The following is a 19,890-nucleotide window of genomic DNA, read 5'->3' as shown; positions in this document are numbered from 1 at the left end:
ACACAGTACGTGTAAACTTTTACTGCTTCCCAGTCCTTGGAAAAAGAATGTTGGATAATCTCGAACTCAGTTACTCTTTGTAACCATAAAATTATGATCTGGTCTGGAAGAGTAGTAATTATTACATACCTCGGTATTCTCTGTTCGGGAACCTAGTATGTTAAAAAAATATATAAAATCAAAGAATACCTTGAGAGCGATCGGAAAATCTTAAATATGGAGAGGCTAAGATTCTCTTCTCGTGAAATATCTGCAACCATTTAAAAGAAATTCGAATACGTTACCTATATACTGAATATTTGGTGTATAGAAAAAACACAAAACTATATATGAAAATATACATGAACTTTTGCACGCATTAAAACATTTAATATTTTATAACTATTATTCTACCCTTTCGCTGGTATTCTCACACTTCGAATCTCTTAAACACTCTGATATTTACTTCACAAGTGGGAAGGTATTATAAGTGAATGACGTAGGGGGAATCGGTGATTATCTAAGACTACGACGAATTCCACTCCTTGCCGTGATGATTCTACTAGTTTTCCAAACAACTTTAACATAAATGGCTGGACTACAACAGTCGTCTTAACAGCCCGATGGCGATTTCACACCGTACAACTGGTGAACAATGCATGAAAGTGAATCAACTTCTCCGCAATTGAAAACCATTAACTGTCACTTTAGCTCGTTTTCACTATATTATCCGTAGAATATATAGAACGTTGAACATTATTGCCCTATACTCAAATGAAGAACGGCCTAACGAATCTTCTATATCGACGAAAAAACGAATGCTCACTGTCCCTGAGAAATACAAAGTTTCTCAGCGTTGGATTTGGGCGTTATTAGTAAAACTGGAAAATTCTGGTGTTAGTAGTAGCCTCCTCAGAATGTTACTAGTTGACGTATGAAACTCTATATATGATAAATACCCTTAGGCGGATATGCTTAATTCGAATAACGCTGAAAACCACTACGTGCTTTCACCTCTTTGAGAAAATATGTAACAAAGATTTCTAACGGTCCATAGTCTATAGAAATATTTCCAACTAACTTTAATGGAAAATATAAGGAGTTGATAAATGTGTTAGTTTTACGATACACTAACGAAGAGCTCGAAAATTAATAAGAAATTTGCAATTCTGAATGTGTTATCGTTTGTTCGGCTTTCTGTCCAGTTAAACTTTGGAATTCACAATACACATGTGTTCACACGTTTTTATGTGTCTTATCAATAGTACACTGGGGACAATGGTCTGGAAAAGCACTTGGCTAGTCTCATGAATAAAATGTACATTGTTCGTTGCGAAATGGAAAAAAAGAAAACTAATGATTCCAGAATGTTTTATCTTCTACGTTTCTCACACGAAATGAAAAATGTTATGAACATATAAATGCTTGTTAAAATGCATTATATACTCAGTAAAAATTCTGTAACCATCGATAGGTTATAACTGTACTCGGCAAGGAATAATTTGCTACTAGCATACTAAAGCAAAATAAGAACTCTGGCCGAGAATTATTTCAAAGTTCACTGAAACAAAGTTTTGAAAATTTTCACTTTTATCAAGAAAACATATTTGATAACACTATTTCAATGATATGACTAATTTCAATTGCGATACGAAATAACAAAAATATCGGAAAAGATAAAATTATAAACTCTTTCGCACTAATATTTTATCAGATGAAAATTAGCGAAAATCTTGATAAATGATATCACTGGAGAAATATATGAACTAAGTGTACGTTTCTCACCAATTAGTAAATATTGAAGGCATTATTTGTTCCACTTGAAATTTGAAAGTTCATTTGTCTTCTTTAGAGTTTCTTGGTTCCGATTTTCCATGAAAGATTATATTGTAAAGGATTTTTTTTAGAAAGTCTGGTCCCTCGACAAAAGTTCTACATCAATAAGATAATTATAAAATTCTCTTAAAGTGGGGATAAGAGGAATAAATTCACTGTATAAAGTTTATTCAACTCTGTTATTGTTATTTTATTCAACTCTGCGAGAATTCAATTCTTGATTCACTTTTGATATTTTATTTTCATTAAAGCACTATGTGAAATTTTATTCACTAAAATATGTTTATTAGATGGAATATTGCTTATTACTTTCAAATATATATAGAGTGTCTTTCGTTCAGTTACACAGTATTTACTTGAAATTTATTTTAAACTAATACACCTTGAATAAATGACATACATATTGACTTGTATTAGTTTCTTTGCTACAGTTTATGTGTCCTAATTCGATCACTTTTTATTTGTTTATTCAATATCTATTTCGTTTTATTTTTATAAAGATTAAAATATATACGTGTGAATATTAAAACAAAATATGCATAAAACGTTAAAAATTGTAATTAATTGTATGAAATAAATATCTATTGAAATGTAAGTAAAAGAATATAAATATTAAAGTAACGACATCTTTACTCACTCATGCAAATGCATGTTGAATATGTAAAATGATTTTATGCTTGAACATTCGAAATAATTATTTGAAACTGTTATGTGTAAACAGGAATAGCAAATCTGCGTGGGGAAATTAAAAAAAATATATTGTCTTTCCAAAAAATTCCAACTTCTAACCCCCAAAAAATGGATAACTAGAAAATTTTTCAAAAATATTCATCAGGTATGTTTTTATATAAATTCTCTTTTTTCAGTACATGGATGCTAAACATTCCAAGCTTCCAATTATATACATGCAACAATTATTGCATGTATGAAGATCATGTTAGTTATGAGTTATATTTATTATTTTCTATATTTTTCAAATGTCCCATTTATGTAAGTTAATGTAAAAGTTATCAAAAGAAAATATAAATTAGTTGTTATTGAACATATTGCTAAAATATATTTCGAACTGTCAACATTAAATTTATTTTACTAGTAATTATCAGCCATACTATAGTTCTGAAAAAGATGCAATTATATATTAAACATATTTAATGTTATTAAAATATATTTGTAATTTGTATTATCTTGCTCTTCCTAAACGTCTGAAAAAAATATTAATTAGTCCATAGGAATATAATGGTTAAACGCTGTCGTCATAACTTGGTAAATTCAATAATTGGTCAGTAAATGAAGTTTCATATGTTCGTTGTGCTGAAAATATAAACTTCCACTAGCAACATTTATAACTAACATGGCAGTACGTGACAAAATATGCGTTACTTCTTAAATTATACGTCTCATTGACGTAATAGAATACTACTCATGTAGTATCCTAAATGCATGCTCTACCTAGCAGCAACAATTGTTTATTACACAAAACAAATCATTTAAGATTTTTAATCTCCTTGGAGTATATATAAAAATGTCCGACGTATGCCTGTAAGAAAATATGTTAAGAATATCTCTATTTTTTCACATAGCACAATATAGATATTTTCGAAGTTCCCGAGCAAATTGTACAAAAGTACACAAACGGAATGGTCTTCGCAGCATTAAATGCTTTTGTGTATTTGTAAATATGAAATCATTGCTGAAATAAAATTAAACTTTTAAATCTTCAAGATATGAGAATTACAAATGCTAATAACTACTTTGTAGAATTTTAAGATTCCTGTATATAGCAGAAAAAATAATGATATGGATATTAGTTGATAAAATTGAAATGAAGGTCGTAAAATTTAACTGTTTGCGGCTGTTCTATCTTATAGCTTAGCTCACGAATCTCTGCCGCGATTCTAATTCTTCGTTAACGTCAGTCGCGGCAGAGATTCGTGAACTAAGCTCTATCTAAAATAATGTCAGAATGTCGTAATATTACTGACTAAGTTAAAACAAAATGAGTTATAAAATCATAAATGCGTTTAATACTGGCATCATTTTCTGAAATAAATTCTTAATGAACATTAAACGGATTTAGGATTCTAACACATTCGTTACTAGGAAAAGATAAACATTGTACGCGTATTTCTCTCTTCGAATGCTAAAACTAAAGGCTCCTATGCTTTAGTCTCGTTTTACAAAACATTTCCTGTATATTTAAGCAGTAGAATATTAAATACAATATAATATAATAAAAAGAAAAGTGATAAAGTACAAAGATCTCAAAAGCATGTATTGGCTATATGCAGGCACGTAGCCAGGATTTCATAATAGGGGGGGGGGGCGTGACGAAATACTGCGGTTATCACACCAGGAGTTCGATCATTCTAAACTATTTTACTGTAAAGATATATTGGTTCATTTAGCCAAGATGTCATAATAGGGGGGCATGACATGAAATATCTGGTTACACACCAGGCGCTCGATCAATCTGAACTATTTTACTGGCATCATACCCATATTGGTTTGTTAGGACAATAAAATGAGGATATGTTTTAAGGACAATAAAATGAGAAGTAAGTATTTTAATAACGAAATATTAAGTATCTCGAGTAAAAGAATATAAAAAAAGTATTGAAAAAGATATAATTTTCAGAGTTTCTTAAGTTCTTCAGAGAGTCTATCTGATCGAACCGGTTTCTCGATCGTCAATTGCATTCCATAGGATTAGCATGGAGCTAAATGAAATTCGGAATGCTCGGTTAAAATAATATCAATTTTTAACTTTACTCCCTCCTGTTTCTTCCACAGAAAGCTTCTCATAAGAAAGAGTAACCAAACGCTTCCTGTGGCTTTATATTTTTACCGCTGATTCTTCTTTTTCTCGTTTCTTATTATTTCATCCTTCCTTAATTTTTTACATTTCTGGTTCTGAAGGGGGGGGGGGGTCCGGACCCCCCGGACCCTTCCCTTGGCTACGTGCCTGCTATATGGTTGAATTGGTGTAATATTCAAATACTTTAAAATTCACAATAAAATCTAAAAAATCAAAATCACCATTAGCATAATGAAAATTACTACAAAAATATATGGGTAATTGTCTTAAAAGCAAACAAAGTTGTTATTGGTAAATATTTCAATTTACTGTGAGTAAAAATCCTTAAAGCTACATACTCACAACACAGATACTCTCAGCTGCTGGAAATAACATTCTTGACACTACATAACTTCCTAGGACATATAAACATTTTCAGTTTTTGGCACAAAAAATCTTTAAAATTACAAATAACGTTAATAGACAGTACATAAAATTTAAAATATACTATAATGTTATAAAGTGTTAACGTTCATAGATTCACTAGTTCGTTTTCTAAAATGTTTTGCATAGTTACGTAAAATAAATTTTCTGTAAATAAAATGTATCTAGGATTGCAATAATGCGGAAGAAATACATATCTCCCTGAAATAATTTTTGTGCTCTCCATTCGAAATTGAGTTCAATCAGAAAGTACAAACAGATTATCTAAAAAATAAAAGATTGGCAACCAAGAAAAAACATAATCCATCTAAATTTGCAGCAATTCAGCTACATGGATTGTGTCAAGATTTAACATTCTTGCTCACTACAACGACTGAACGTGAATTCTACATAGTCCAAGTTTGTCGAATTTGGTTCCACTCCATGCTGGAATCATAACAACATAGGGACCTCATTATATATACTAGGACCCTATTTAGTCTAAACAAATGAAACAAGAAGCAAGATATGCAGAATAAAAGCAAAGATTTACAAAATGTGTGAGTTACGCATATTCAGCAAACCGTCGTCTCACTCTCAGGGAGAAAGGAAAATGGTCTGCTAGGAAATCTAGGACTTACACAATTCTGAGACTGATTTGCGAATGAACTAGTATACCCGTGTATTCGTAACGTGTCTCATGCGCACATTCATTGATAACACTGTTCAAATTTGGGCCAATATATTACGAAAAGGTACCAAAAAGTTCGTGCAATCACTTAGGAGAAATCCATTCTGGAGAACTCGGAAATGATAATGGTATTAGTCCTTCACTATGTAGTCACCGTGCCTAGCGACACATTTTTGCCGGCGATTCTTCATCTTCCGTTAGTCCATTTTGTAAAATTAGCAGTTTGGCTTTGAAACCACAGTTCAACTTCAGAAATTACGTCAACCGTACTGTCAAAATTGCATCCTTTCAATAGACGCTTCATTTCTGGGAAGAAAAAGAAGTCACTTGGCGCTAGGTCAGATGAGTATGGGGTGGAGGAATATTTCATATCTTAATTTCACTGCCTTCATCAAGGATGCGTGGGCGGAATGAGCTGGTGCATTGTCTGAAAACAGCAGCACCCCTTTTGTGACCAATCCACCACATAACTTACTCAAAAGGTAAGAATAATAGGTTGTTTTTTTTTCCTGTGGGAGATAATATGTTATGACCTCTTCACAGTCCCAGAAAACGGAAAGCAACAACTTGGCGGCACACTTCTGCGCTCGTGTCTATTTAGGGGTGGGACAGGAGGGATGTTTTCATTGTTTGCTGATTTCTTTTGTTTCTGGGTAATGAAGATATACTCAACTTTCATCCATTGTCACTAGTCTGCTCAAAAATTCCTCTTCGTCCACCTCACAGTAATGCAACATTTGTATTCGTATTTCTCTTCTGGAAAGATGTGAGCAATCGTGGCACCCACCGTGCTTACACTTACTAAAGATACATCTTGTTGTGAATGATATTCCAGGCATAACTCATATTTATTGAACACATAACACTTTCAATAGTTATCCTCCTGTCTTTATTTATGATCTTCTCAACTTTCTCTGTCAACGCTACATCATCAGTGAAAGATAATCTTCCAGATATAGAGGTGTCCGCAGTGGTTATGTGTCCAGTTTGAAATTGCCGTTTCCAGTTGGATACTATCTCCGAGGAGAGCTTTCATCACCATAGACTTGTTTCATCTCTTCATAGATCTGCTTTCTTGATTTCTTCTGAATACGGAGCATCGCTCCTTTCTTCATGCGTGTCAATCACAGCAACTTCAGTGATTTACTCGCAAAAAAAAGAAAAGAAAAGAAAAAGAAAGAAAGAAAGAAAAAGAAGGAAAGAAAGATTTGTTCTAACAAGTCCACAATTTGCATGGTTAACACACAAGGACCTAACTATAAAATAATGTAAGTGATTGCACGAACTTTTGACTACCTCCTCGTATATGGTATTATTTACGTTGCAAGGGAAGCATACTGCAACATATATCGAAGACAATACTATTCACATTTATGCTATTAAGAACAGAGTCGAACAGTTTGCGTGGTGATCAGGTTTTGAAACCTCTTCAAGAGGATCTCTCATTTTAAAATTAGTGACGATTTTGATTCTGAAAAGGAAGTAGAAGACGTTCAAGGTATGTTTTATTTGGTTCTTTTATTGTGTTGCAAAAATTCTAAATATGTAACTTTTTTGCTGCATTGGAAAACATGTATGAAAATATAGAGTATCCTCTTAAAGAGTAAGAATTATAATGGATAAGGTATAATTTAAGCGTGGTTTAGACAGTATTTGAAGAGGTTTTAAAATTAAGACAAAAAACACACAATCGAGTGTTTTTTCACAGAAAAGTACCAACAAAATCACAAATCTTTTATTATTTGATAAAGTGTTGATCTTCAAACTTAAAGTATGCATCTCTATATAAGAATCCATGGCCTTGACAATAAAATAATGTACGTACATAATACTTAGTGTGAGGCAAACAACAATGAATATACGTTCAAGATTATTGCCATTCAATTCTTATCGCTTTTTTCAGTTTCTAGTACATCAGATCACTAGCAGTTGTGACTCACAGTGCTTCGTGTTAAGTGATTTTTTTTTTTTTTTTTTTTTTACAAACATTTCGTTGGCACATACTACAAATTTCAGAATGTTTATTGTCATTCATTTTAGGATAGATCTGTTTGGGGTACATCAGATCCGTTTGGGTCAATGAGGACAATATTTATCTGAGATTCTAGGAAAATGTCTTGCATTGACCTCTCACCTTCAAATGTTCTCAAAGCATATTAATTTCACTACACTGCATCAAATGCCTGATCAGAAGCTTTTTATGATCTTTCCACAGGTGGAAAATGCCGTGTTTGTTGGAACATGCTATGCCCAACAATCTATAGAACACTACGACACCCTCTCCCATTACGGAACACTAATATGTTTTGTTCTAAGGTATTAACACCTCCTTTATTGACCCTGCAGCTAAATATTATTCCTGGTTTTATTTCATAGGATCTATTGTGTTTTTATGACGCATAGACGAGTTTTGTTGTCTTTAGAGCCATAACGCTTTTGGTACACAAAGAGACAAGTGTTTACATAAAACCAAATTCTGATGTTTCAGAAAAGTCGACTTCACCAGGGAAAAACACATTTGGAGTTTCCCGTTTGCATCGCACAAATACAAACCTTTAAATCACACTTTTCCAGGTTTGGATGTATTCTAAAAGAACATTTACCCTTAAAGCCTATCATTATTTCGTCAACAATTGTTTCTCCGAGTCAAACATTCTTCTTATGCAGATTTCAATGAAAACATTGAAAATCTTTTATATTGGTGTTAGTGTATCTCCTATTACTTTTCTACCTTCTCTTCTAGTGTCGTGAAATTTTAAGGTGGCTAGGTAAAATAGAAATCTTTCTTTTCTCATGGTAGCATGGGAAACATCTTTTCCAGTGTCATCCGATGCGAAAGAAAATCTGATTCGGTTAGATTTTAAAATTCTGAAAGTGCAAGATCTGTAAAAGCATACAATTCTATTTTAAGACATGGTTTACAAAAGTTACAGTATTGACTTATTGCCTTAATAAGAACTAATTTTAATATTTCTTTATTTGTCCATTCAAAAATTATTTGCACTATATGTTCTATGAATAACAGCTTAAATGAATGGTCGAATGTTTTAGGCTTGTTCATCAAAAGACCAAACCAGGCAGATGCAAGCGTCATCCATTAATAATACTGTATATTCTTTTCCTTAAAATCGCATGTGGTTGTTTCATGTGTCAAGTTGGTCTAACCACGTTTTCCGAATAGAAGAATTTTATAATTTGTAAAACCATAAATTAATGCTAATTTGTGCCCAGTTTTCAGAATTAGTCTGGTCCCGTTGAGAAGTTAGGGACTAGCAAATGTGACTAGCCCAACCCCACACTACCGAAAGCACTTTCTTCGAATTCAAAAGTTTTCGCGCTAGGAATTAGTGCTGATTAGTGTTCGAGTCTCAGAATTAGTGTTGATTACGTCGAGAAGTTAGAGTATAGCAAAAATTATTAGGTAAACTTCAAGCTAACTCTTCACCATTCTTTGAATCAAAAAAGCATCCCGCCAAGAATTTGTACCAAATTATAGCTAATAAGCGTCCAACCACAATTAATGCTGGTTTCGTTAGAAAGTTAGGGTACAACAAAATTGCCTAGTGTAAAATGTTACGATACATGCTGCCAATCTTTTTCTCCGAATCCAAAAATTTTGCACCGGGACTTATTGCCAATAGGTGTCGGATTCCCAGAATTAGTGTTGGTCTCGTTGCTAAGTTGCGCACAGAAAGGGTAGTTGTATTTATTTCACTCTTGCCTAACTGCTTTCTCCAAATTCATAATATGTAGCTCCAGGAATTAGTTTCGAATTAGTGCTAATTAGCGCCCTGTTCCCAAGAATTAATGTTGGTCTCGTCGAGAAGTTGAGGCACAACAATAGTGACTGGGTCAAATTCACACTTGTAAAACCATCATCTCAGCAAACCTGACAAACTAAGGATTCGACGCTAATATCATCATTTTTAACATGTTATTTTTCACACACACACACACACTTTTGATGACGATGGAGTTTAAAGTTAGACTTGAACGACGTCAAGAGTGTTAATATTTATCTCAGAAACCCTGAAAACTATGACCAATATTCGACATTAATATTGGTCATTTTGGACATATTTTTCACACTCATACATGATGATGATTAAAGATGGACTTAAATGTCGTCAAGAATATCAGGGAGTTAGAAAACTATGGCCGGATTCGACATTAATACTGGCCATTTTGGATTTGTTATTTTTTATCTCTACTGTTTGATGACAATAGGAAATAAAGTTGAACTAAACTGAATCCGGAGTACTATTTACCTCAGAAACCCGAAAATTATGGATTCGACACAGACTCAATCCATGCTAAGTGATCGCGAAAAAAGAAAAATTGCTGCTCGACCTTTCCAAAAAAAATCTAATTTATTCAGAAATGTTGAACCGATATAAGAGTACTTCGATAAGGTGTATAAGAGTATTTCAAAACAACAATTAATTATTTTTACAACATATAATGACGACGCAGCGGCTGCCGCCACTTTGCGTTTTCTCGATTTCAGACATTTACGTTGTTTTGAATATCTCAGCATGTATTTGTCCTTGCAAATTGAAAATTGCTGGGCGTCTCTAACTTGTACAGAATTAAAACTTTGATCTCGTAATATTTTTTGCCTAAAACCACTTGAAAGAGTGAAATCAAGGCCTATATTGGACATTGAAGACATGTTTTGAAAGAGGAACCAACTGACGTAGAAGTCTGAATTTGTGTGTGCATGTAGTACGGGCTTATAAGTTTATACACAAAAATTTGCAGACCTGTAGCTGCTCCCAAAGGGATGAAAACAATTTTAAAGTTGAGGAATTATCCCAAATCGGCAAATTTCACTGTTCAATATCTTCAATGGACTTGGATTTTAAAAGGTCTAAAACTTTGGGAATAGTTACTCCTTTAGTATAGCATAACACACACAACAGAGTGTTTTGTGTTTTTGAGCAGAAGAGGATCAAAGTATTAAGGAATGACGTCATACTCTAGAAGGTGTTTTGTTCACAGGTTCAATTGGAAACTCGTTGTTGTAGAGTAAAATAAAGTAATATCAATGGTTAGTCCAGTCAAGGCTCTCAATCTCGTTTCTTTCCTATAGTTGTGACTCACTGTCTTATCACTACCATAGCAGCACTGGTGAAGAATGCCGCTATCAGCAGAATGCGAGAAAAGTCAAAATGCACACTTGGCAAAAAGTCCTTAAGTACCCATTTCTCTTGCTAATTGCTACGCCAATGATATTCAATTCTGTTTATTCTTGTTTTAACTGTCAACTCATTCAAGAGACTGCTGTCCTTTCGTTTGATCTGTATTCCCCAGTCAGTGAACGCTCACTCACTGTAAACACTGACTGGGGAATGTAGATCAAACGAAAGGACAACAGTTAAAACAAGAATAATCATGATTGAAAATCATTGATATAGCTAACAGCAATGAGTATTTATGAACTTTAACTATTTTACGAATTTTACGAATTTTTTTCAGGCCTTTGGGTGCAGCTAAAGGTCTGCAAATTTTTGTGTATAAAATGATGAGCCCGTACTACATGCACACACAAATTCAAACCTCTACGTCAGTAGTTTCCTCAAAAATATTACGAGATAGAAGTTTTAGCTCTGCACAATTTGGAGACGCGCAGCAATTTTCAATTTGCAAGAACAAATACATCAGTATTCAAAACAACGTAAACGCGTGAAATCAGAAAACTCAAAATGGCGGCAGTCGCTGCGTCGCTAGGAGATGTTCTAAAAATAGGAACATATGAATGAATCATTTAACATGAAGAAAAAGATATTTAGTGATTTGAGGCGCCTTCTCATTGCAATTTCCGGTGAGTATCAACAGGTATGGAAGTCTGGCTAGTTTAATAAATAGTTCGTAAAGAGTGGCGTAGTCAGGGAGTGCGCAAGAACCCTGAAAGTAGACTTTAGCACTATCTTTCTGTATGTAGGCCTATGTGTCCATTGAAATTAGTGTTTGAGATAAACGTTTTGAAAACAAGATGAAATCTTTTGAAATATGTTTTACTGATGTTATCCTGCAAAAACTTCAGTGGCGGGTTTTCCGCCTTTTTCAATAAATAGCCTTAGTCCAGTGCAATTATGACAAAAATCGATCAAAGATTTATTTTTAAAAAATTAAACCTGTTAGAATCTGTTATATGTATTGATATTATATCAAAACAGTTCCTAAACTCTAGTTGTTGGTTTTCATAATTTTTGCGGCCAATTATATGAGCAATATGTGACGTTTATCACAAAACACTATAGAAAAATAACGTATTTGATGGTTATGATGGTGTACCTAGCGTAAAGGATATAAAACACTGTCCATGAACAAAGAAACCATGAATACGCTTAATCGTTGAGGATAACATCCACGTTATTCGTTTATGTGAACACGAGTTTTTTTCTAACACAAAGAACAAATCTGAATTGATATTGCTTCTGACGAAATATCTCGAGAAATCTGGTGCATCAATCACCTGGAGATGCAAACACAATAGTTGTGTTAATCGCAACAAATCTTGCAAAATCTGGCTCGTCAGTACTAGTGGGAGAAGATTCAGATATATTGGTTCTGATGATAGTACTCGTATCAGCTGAGACTCACATGTTTACTCGAAGCCACCCCACAAGATATACAGCAGTCCCAAACTTCAGAGAGCATTAGGAGATATGGTGAACTGCATTTTATTTCTGCATGCATTCACTGGTTGTGATACAACTTCTGCTCCACTTCAGGAAAAAATAAAGAACTGCGTCGAGAAATGGATGTTTACAACAACTCAATATCTTCTGCTGGAGGAAAAATGTTCTTAGCGTTGTATAGATGTGCAGAGGTAGAAAATCTGGATTGTACAAGATTCTGCAAGTACAAAAAGATTGTATCCAAACAACGCAACTGTTGCGATGTAGTATGGGCAGGAAGTTACATGAAATTGTACACATGCCGTTACGTAGCTGTTGTTAGGTAAATATTATGTGTAATGTTAAGATGAGATCGAATCGCTAGATTATGAAGAAGTAATTAATGTACGTGTGAGTTGAGATTAATATATTTAGTTAGGAGCCGTGGCGATTGTGTATCCACAAAATAGTTGTTGGATAGATCTTGTGAAAAGTGTATACCATAAACAGGTATAGAAATAAAGTAAGCATTTCTACGAAAAGGTGTTACTGATTTGGGCAGGTCTATAGAATTACAGTAGACACAATTGAGGTGTGTTTATATTCTTTTAGGAAGAATATAGAATTTTACATTGGCGCAGTCGTTCATTGAAGTTACGCTCTGATTAATCATGTCTACCATTCCAAGCTTTCCGATCTTTAATGTGGAAACTGATCGCCTCCAAACTTATTTGGAACGATTTGAGTTTATGTGCATAGCAGCACAAATACCAGATGAACGAAAGGTTGCAACATTATTTACAGTAATGGGAACAGAAGCTTATGATCAACTATGCAACATTTGCTGGCCAGATTCTCCATCAGCAAAATCTTATGAAGATATCAAGATGGTGATGAAAAAATATTATGCTGCAAAAGTAAATATAATTTCGGAGAGATATCAATTTCACATCATGCGACAGAAGCCTTACCAGTCAATTTCATCTTTTGTATTGGATTTAAAAAAAAAACAGTCAACCTTCTGTGAATATACCTGTTGTTTGGACAAAAATTTGAGGGATCAATTTGTTTTGGGGATTGCGGATGAATCAATTCGTAGAAAATTACTCAATACACGTGATCTATCATTCAACAAAGCAACAGAGATAGCATTAGCAATGGAAAGTACCGAACAACAACTTCGGCTTTATAAGACATCTGAAAAAGGTGAATTAAACGCTATCCAATCGTCAAGGGTTCGTCAAAAGAAGGACAGTACATCAACATCACATAGCTCTTCGTCATCTTCTGTTCAGGCTTCACCAAAGTCAAAGAGTAATTGCCGATATTGTTCGATGCAGCATAAAAGAGGTCGTTGTCCGGCATGGGGAAAGATTTGTTTACGTTGTGGACGAAAAAATCATTTTGCTTTGACATGCAAATATGATTCGTTTGTGTCTTCAGAATCAGAACGTCAAACACAAGGTTTAGTTAATTCTGGGTATCAAGAGCGTGCAATCAGTGATCAACATGAAGCCCAAGAATTAAGTAATTTGGCAAACATTCTACGGCTTGATACAATCTGGGTGGAAACTCCAAATGCAGATATGGCAGGAACAGATGCAACTTCGGCTTCGGATGTGTTACCAGCAATGGCAGTCAGTACAAGTATCAGTATGGAACAGCCACAGGTTAACGAACATACATTACGTACTTCTGTAGATTCTGTGACGGACGATGAAAGGGGATTGAAAAACAATTCAACGTCAAATGATGAAATCCAAAAAACAATACATATTGTACAGCGTAAAAGACGCATGAGAAACAAAAGAGCATCATCACACCGGCAACTAAAATCAGCTACTGGTACCGAAACAGAAGAAGCAAATAAAAAAATTGTAGTAGAAAAGAAGTCGACAGATAGCATGGCTAGCAACTCAAATGGTGAAGATCCTTTGCATAAACGGTCAATTGATCGAGATAATTTGTTAGTTGCGGTAGTTGAGAAACTAGAGAAACTAGAGGCACAGATTGATGAGCTGAGGACCTGGTGTAAAGCACCGAGGAAGAAAGACAAGCGAGATTGACAATTGAGACTGTATTCAGGATTAATTGTTGTAATGAAAAAAATACTAATTGTATATAATGTTGTTTTTTTAGTGGCGGCGGTTTTTTTAGGTAACAGGGGGAGAGTGTTGGGATGTAGTATGGGCAGGAAGTTACATGAAATTGTACACATGCCGTTACGTAGCTGTTGTTAGGTAAATATTATGTGTAATGTTAAGATGAAATCGAATCGCTAGATTATGAAGAAGTAATTAATGTACGTGTGAGTTGAGATTAATATATTTAGTTAGGAGCCGTAGCGATTGTGTATCCACAAAATAATTGTTGGATAGATCTTGTGAAAAGTGTATACCATAAACAGGTATAGAAATAAAGTAAGCATTTCTACGAAAAGGTGTTACTGATTTGGGCAGGTCTATAGAATTACAGTAGACACAATTGAGGTGTGTTTATATTCTTTTAGGAAGAATATAGAATTTTACAGCAACGACACTTTCAACTTAGCAGTACTATCTCGAACAGCAACTGTTGCAAATCAGCATAGTATCAATGTGTTCTATCTAGTTCAGCAGTGAAAAACTCAAGAGATGACTCCAACTGAATAGGACTTTAGAATTTGTGGTGATTGCCTTCTTTCTGTGACAACATTTGAACAACCTGTTCCAGAAGATTTATTAAAGTATATATCATGCAACTGCCAGGCGAACTGCGGAAACAACTGTGGGTGCTAAAGAAGAGAGCTAGATTGTAAATCATTTTGTGGACATAGTGCTGGACACGGATGGTAATAGCATTACTTTAATTGAAGGTGCAGATGAAGTGATGATGAAGCTTTCACCAAAACCAACGTGTTTGAGAAGGAAGTTAACGAAAACTGTGGACACTCAACTGCAAAACGCCATCCAGAAAAGTAAGTCTCAAAGTACACTGGTATATTTAGAACTTCTGTTTAAGTTCATTTATCATCGCAAGGCTTTTTACGGTGCTATATACACTGATCAGCAGTTGAATTAGAGACAGCAGGACAGTTGCAGAAACCACCCTGAAGATGCTCCAACAGTGCATGTGAATGAAATGCATCGCAAGGTTATTGCTACCGTGTACTTCCTCTCTCGGTATCCGTGCCAATGCAATGTGTGACAGGCAAGACGAAGGACCTGAGTGGACTTGACCGTGGTCAAATCGTAGGGGCCAGACGACTGGGTGGCTCGAATTCGGAAATGGCTGTGGCATTTGGATATTCAAAGGTAACTGTGTCAAGGGTGTATGGTGCGTACCTGGCTTCCGATAAAGCCGCACCCACACGGGCAAACTTCCGTGGTCAGGGGCGTGTCGACGACAGGGGTAGACGCCGAGTAGTCCGCATTGTAACAGGCGATAGAGGGGCCACAGTATATCAAATCGCGGAGAGGTTCAATGCAAGACAACAACGCCGTATCAGAAGCCACACAATTCGTAACCACCTGCTCGCCATGGGATACAGAAGCCATCAACTCACGTGAGTATCCCTTCTAACAGCACAATACAAGGAACAATGTCTAGCATGGGCAAAGGAACATCGCCTCTGGACCGTGGAAAAGATGGGTAAGGTTGCCTGGACAGTTTCACATTGGTACATGCCGATGAACTGGTAAGGGTAAGTCGCCAACCGCAACAGGAAATGGATCCATCGTGGCAGCAGGGAACTGTGCAGGCCGGTGGTGGCGGTATTTTCATCTGGGGCATATTTACGTGGACTGAAATGGATCCCCTAACATGTGTAACACAGTTCCTCACAGGTAAAAGCTACCGCGATATTCTGGACGACCATACCATGCCATTTGCTCGGCTACTACATCCAGGTGGTGACCCCATTTTGCAGCAGGACAATGCGCCGGTTCACCGCTCTAGGATGACAGGAAACTGGTTTGGTGAGCACTCCTCTGATTTGGGAACACGGTCATCGGACCTCAATCCGATCTAACGCATGTGGGACGCCATGGAACGATGCCTTCGGCTATGGACTCTTTTCCAACTAACCTGCATGCTCTGCGGGAGACTCTGCAGCAGATATGGATTGAGATTCCATAACAACACTTCAGGCGCCTCGTGGAGTCCATACCGTGGCGGATAGACTCCATTATGAAAGCGAAAGATGGTTTTACATGCTATTAAGTAAATGTCTATAAAACAACTCGTGATCAGTGTATATTGTCTTCCTTTTCATAACTACAACACTTTTAAGTTTAGCAATCTAATAGATGCGCAGAAAAATCTAATCACAATTATAAAAGCTAGTACGTACAGTGAAATAGTGAAAATCATGAAACAGGATATGATGGTATTTACTGTAAATCGGATACAAAATTCATCTCAAATAATCCCGGTAAGTATATTTCATTTTTAATAATTAATCCCTTGTTTAAATCACCATTTTTATTTTTTTTTCCTAAATTTATATTTCAAGCATGAATAGATAAAACTTTAAGGTACGTTGAACTTTTGATAACGTCAACACAGAGAAAGTGATCGCTTATTATCTAACCTATAATAGAAGTATAATAAAGAAAGACAATGATACTTTTACGTTTAATGTCTTAGGAGCCACAAGGCAGAAACTACGTGCGGGAAAAATTTCAAGATGGCGTACTGCTTATTTAAAATGGCGGGAAACCAGCAACTAGAGTTTTGGAACAGTTTTAGTATAATATCAATACATATAGAATACACAGAGAAAGTGATCACTTATTATCTAACCTATAATAGAAGTATAATAAAGAAAGACAATGATACTTTTACGTTTAATGTCTTAGGAGCCACAAGGCAGAAACTACGTGCGGGAAAAATTTCAAGATGGCGTACTGCTTATTTAAAATGGCGGGAAACCAGCAACTAGAGTTTTGGAACAGTTTTAGTATAATATCAATACATATAGAATATTCTAACATGTTTAATTTTATTTTAATCTTTAAGTTTGATCGATTTTTGTCGTAATTGCACTGGACTAGGGCTATTTATTCAAAAAGGCGGAAAACCCGCCACTGAAATTTTTGCAGGATAACAACATCAGTAAAACACATTTCAAAAGATTTCATCTTCTTTTCAAAACGTTTATCTCGAACACTAATTTCAATGGACACATAGGCCTACATACAGAAAGATAGTGCGAAAGTCTACTTTCAGAGTTCTTGCGCACTCCCTGACTACGCCACTCTTTACGAACTACTTATTAAACTAGCCAGACTTCCATACCTGTTGATACTTACCGGAAATTGCAATGAGAAGCCGTCTGAAATCACTAAATATCTTTTTCTTCATGTTAAATGATTCATTCATATGTTTCTACAGAAATTGTGCGCGAAAAATTCGATGACGTTTGAAGCTTCATTGTGCATCTCTGACTTTGTATATAGTGACAATATATAAATCGTTTTAAACCTTATAAAATTTCCAACAACTTTTATTCCAGCACTTTTTTCATATTTCTACTCTGTTAAGTTGTATGAGGCAATGAAAAGAATATGTCCCCTAATAAGATCCCATTTTTCACTTTATCCTAAAATTATACAAAAATGGTTAGTCGAAGAAAAGTAATAATAACTTGTTACATTATCTATAATATTAGAAGTATAATAAAGAAAGAATGATCCTTCTTCTTAAATTAGTTTAGAAGTTATGTGGCATAAATTAAGTGCATGAGAGAAATTCAAGATGGCAGAATTTATTCAAAATGGTGGAAAACCCGCAAGTTGATTTTTTTAATTTTCTGGAGGATAATGAGGAAGAAAACACGAACAAATTCCAGAAGGTCCCATCTTTTTATTCTAAATTTCTACCTCAAATCTTATTTTGACTGCACTAATAGTGGTTATAAGATGAGAGACAAAGTAGTTTTCTAAATCTTTGGGTGCATACGAAGAAAACTTTGAAACCTAGTTTCATCCTTATCCTCCTCGGTCCTAATCCCCTACAGGGGACATGGAATAGCTGCTTCATTAAAGAAGTCTGATGGAGTTTGCAAGATTGACTTCCGTCTCTGCATATTGTTGATAGACGTCAGTACGTAATGTGATGTATTTTTCGAGCCAAAATTTTCTACTTCACTTCTCAAGTGTGTTAGAAATATGTTGCAGTCAAAAAGAATTTAATTTCCTCACAAAGAAAAAAAATATTTTTTTGGATAGTCCTATTTCTTGAAGTGTTTACATTTTGTTTTACAGTAAGAAAATAAACAATTTTATCCAGTGCCATGCCGTGGAAAATCAGCGTCAGGGGCGAGAGTACACGACGGTGCCACCCCCCCGTACGTATGAGTCAGCTCGGTAGGCCAGCCACGAAGCGCCACTATGATTGGCGCGAAGCGTAAGAAAACTTTCGAAAACAAACCATAATTTTCCTTAATTTTGAGCACTTTTGATTAATTTTCCTTCCATTTTATATATATCATTTCTTTTTTCCTCTCGAATTTTGCGTACCTTCATCTATCGCCATCTGATACGACCAAACTGTATAGGGTTAATGCAAGGTTAAAAATGTACATTGTGTAAAAACATAACTTCTGAAAAGCTTTGGAAAACACACCACATTTCATTCTTTAGGTTTAAAATAATGCCCAGGAATATGATGTGTTCATCTTTCAACACTTCTACTATTGGCGAATGCTTACACATTAAAAACTACAAATTTTTGTATGATATCTTTAGAGAATGGAATATATTACGAAGGTTTCTTCTCATTTTCTGCGAAAAAAGGAGCTCACCCTGGATTAACTTCTTTTTTGCGTCAGCTTATGATGTGAAGAGTAAACTTGGCTTTTGTGGTTTGTCCAACTGTAGTTGCTATGGGGTTAGGTTGTACCTGCTCTACATAAAGAACAGGTAATGAAAATTTCTCCCCAATATAGGGTAAGTCCGGAAGAGATGGGCCCCCTGTATGGGACGACCCAGGACCATAATTTGTAAACCATCTATCAGAGGGCAGCGTGAATATTGGTGTAATGTCATGGCGGATGTATGCTAGACACCAGGGTGGAAAAAAATCATGATTTTTTTTAAAAAAATCATTTTTGTTGATTCTTTTTATTTAAAACGATTTTTTGATTTAAATCAAATCTTTCTCCTCGTGAATTACAAGTCGCGAACTGAAGAAAAAGCTTAGGAATTAGTATTAAGTGCTAATTACACAGGGCTGCAAATTGAAAAAAAGTTCATGTTGTTTTTTGATTAATAGGTGAACTTAATTTTTTGTTCCTAGCTGATTACGAATAATGAATTCGTTTTTCCCTGTCACGTAAGGTTTTCTTACAAATAAAATGTCAAAATTTGGGCCTTCTTCCGTATTCAATACTGCTTTATTATACCTTATTTCTTATCTTCTATCAGCTTATTATACTAAATTCTTGAACATGTTTTGTTTAATGTGGATGCAGACAGACAAAGAAAAGAATATAAGATTCTCTACACATACAGATTACTACATATATACATATAATATGGAAATATATACATAAATATATACGT

The 19,890-nt window shown here is 34.9% G+C and overlaps 1 protein-coding gene across 1 annotated transcript; it reads left to right on the top strand.

Annotated features, from left to right (window-relative positions):
- The first annotated feature begins 15,519 nt into the window (after positions 1–15,519).
- On the top strand, positions 15,520–15,894 carry LOC145667786 (uncharacterized). The gene has a single exon (XM_081735224.1). The coding sequence runs from the start codon at positions 15,520–15,522 to the stop codon at positions 15,892–15,894; it is 375 nt and encodes a 124-aa protein (XP_081591350.1).
- Positions 15,895–19,890: the final 3,996 nt, after the last annotated feature.

Source organism: Thermobia domestica, chromosome 13, assembly GCF_964235325.1.
Source record: "Thermobia domestica chromosome 13, izTheDome1.hap1.1, whole genome shotgun sequence".
NCBI classification, from domain to species: domain Eukaryota; kingdom Metazoa; phylum Arthropoda; class Insecta; order Zygentoma; family Lepismatidae; genus Thermobia; species Thermobia domestica.
The sequence above is the reverse complement of the archived record's forward strand: the minus strand, read 5'-3'. Positions and strand labels throughout refer to the sequence as shown.

Excerpts from the sequence above, each read along its gene's own strand:
- LOC145667786 (XM_081735224.1), top strand. The coding sequence starts at position 15,520 with ATGCAATGTGTGACAGGCAAGACGAAGGACCTGAGTGGACTTGACCGT.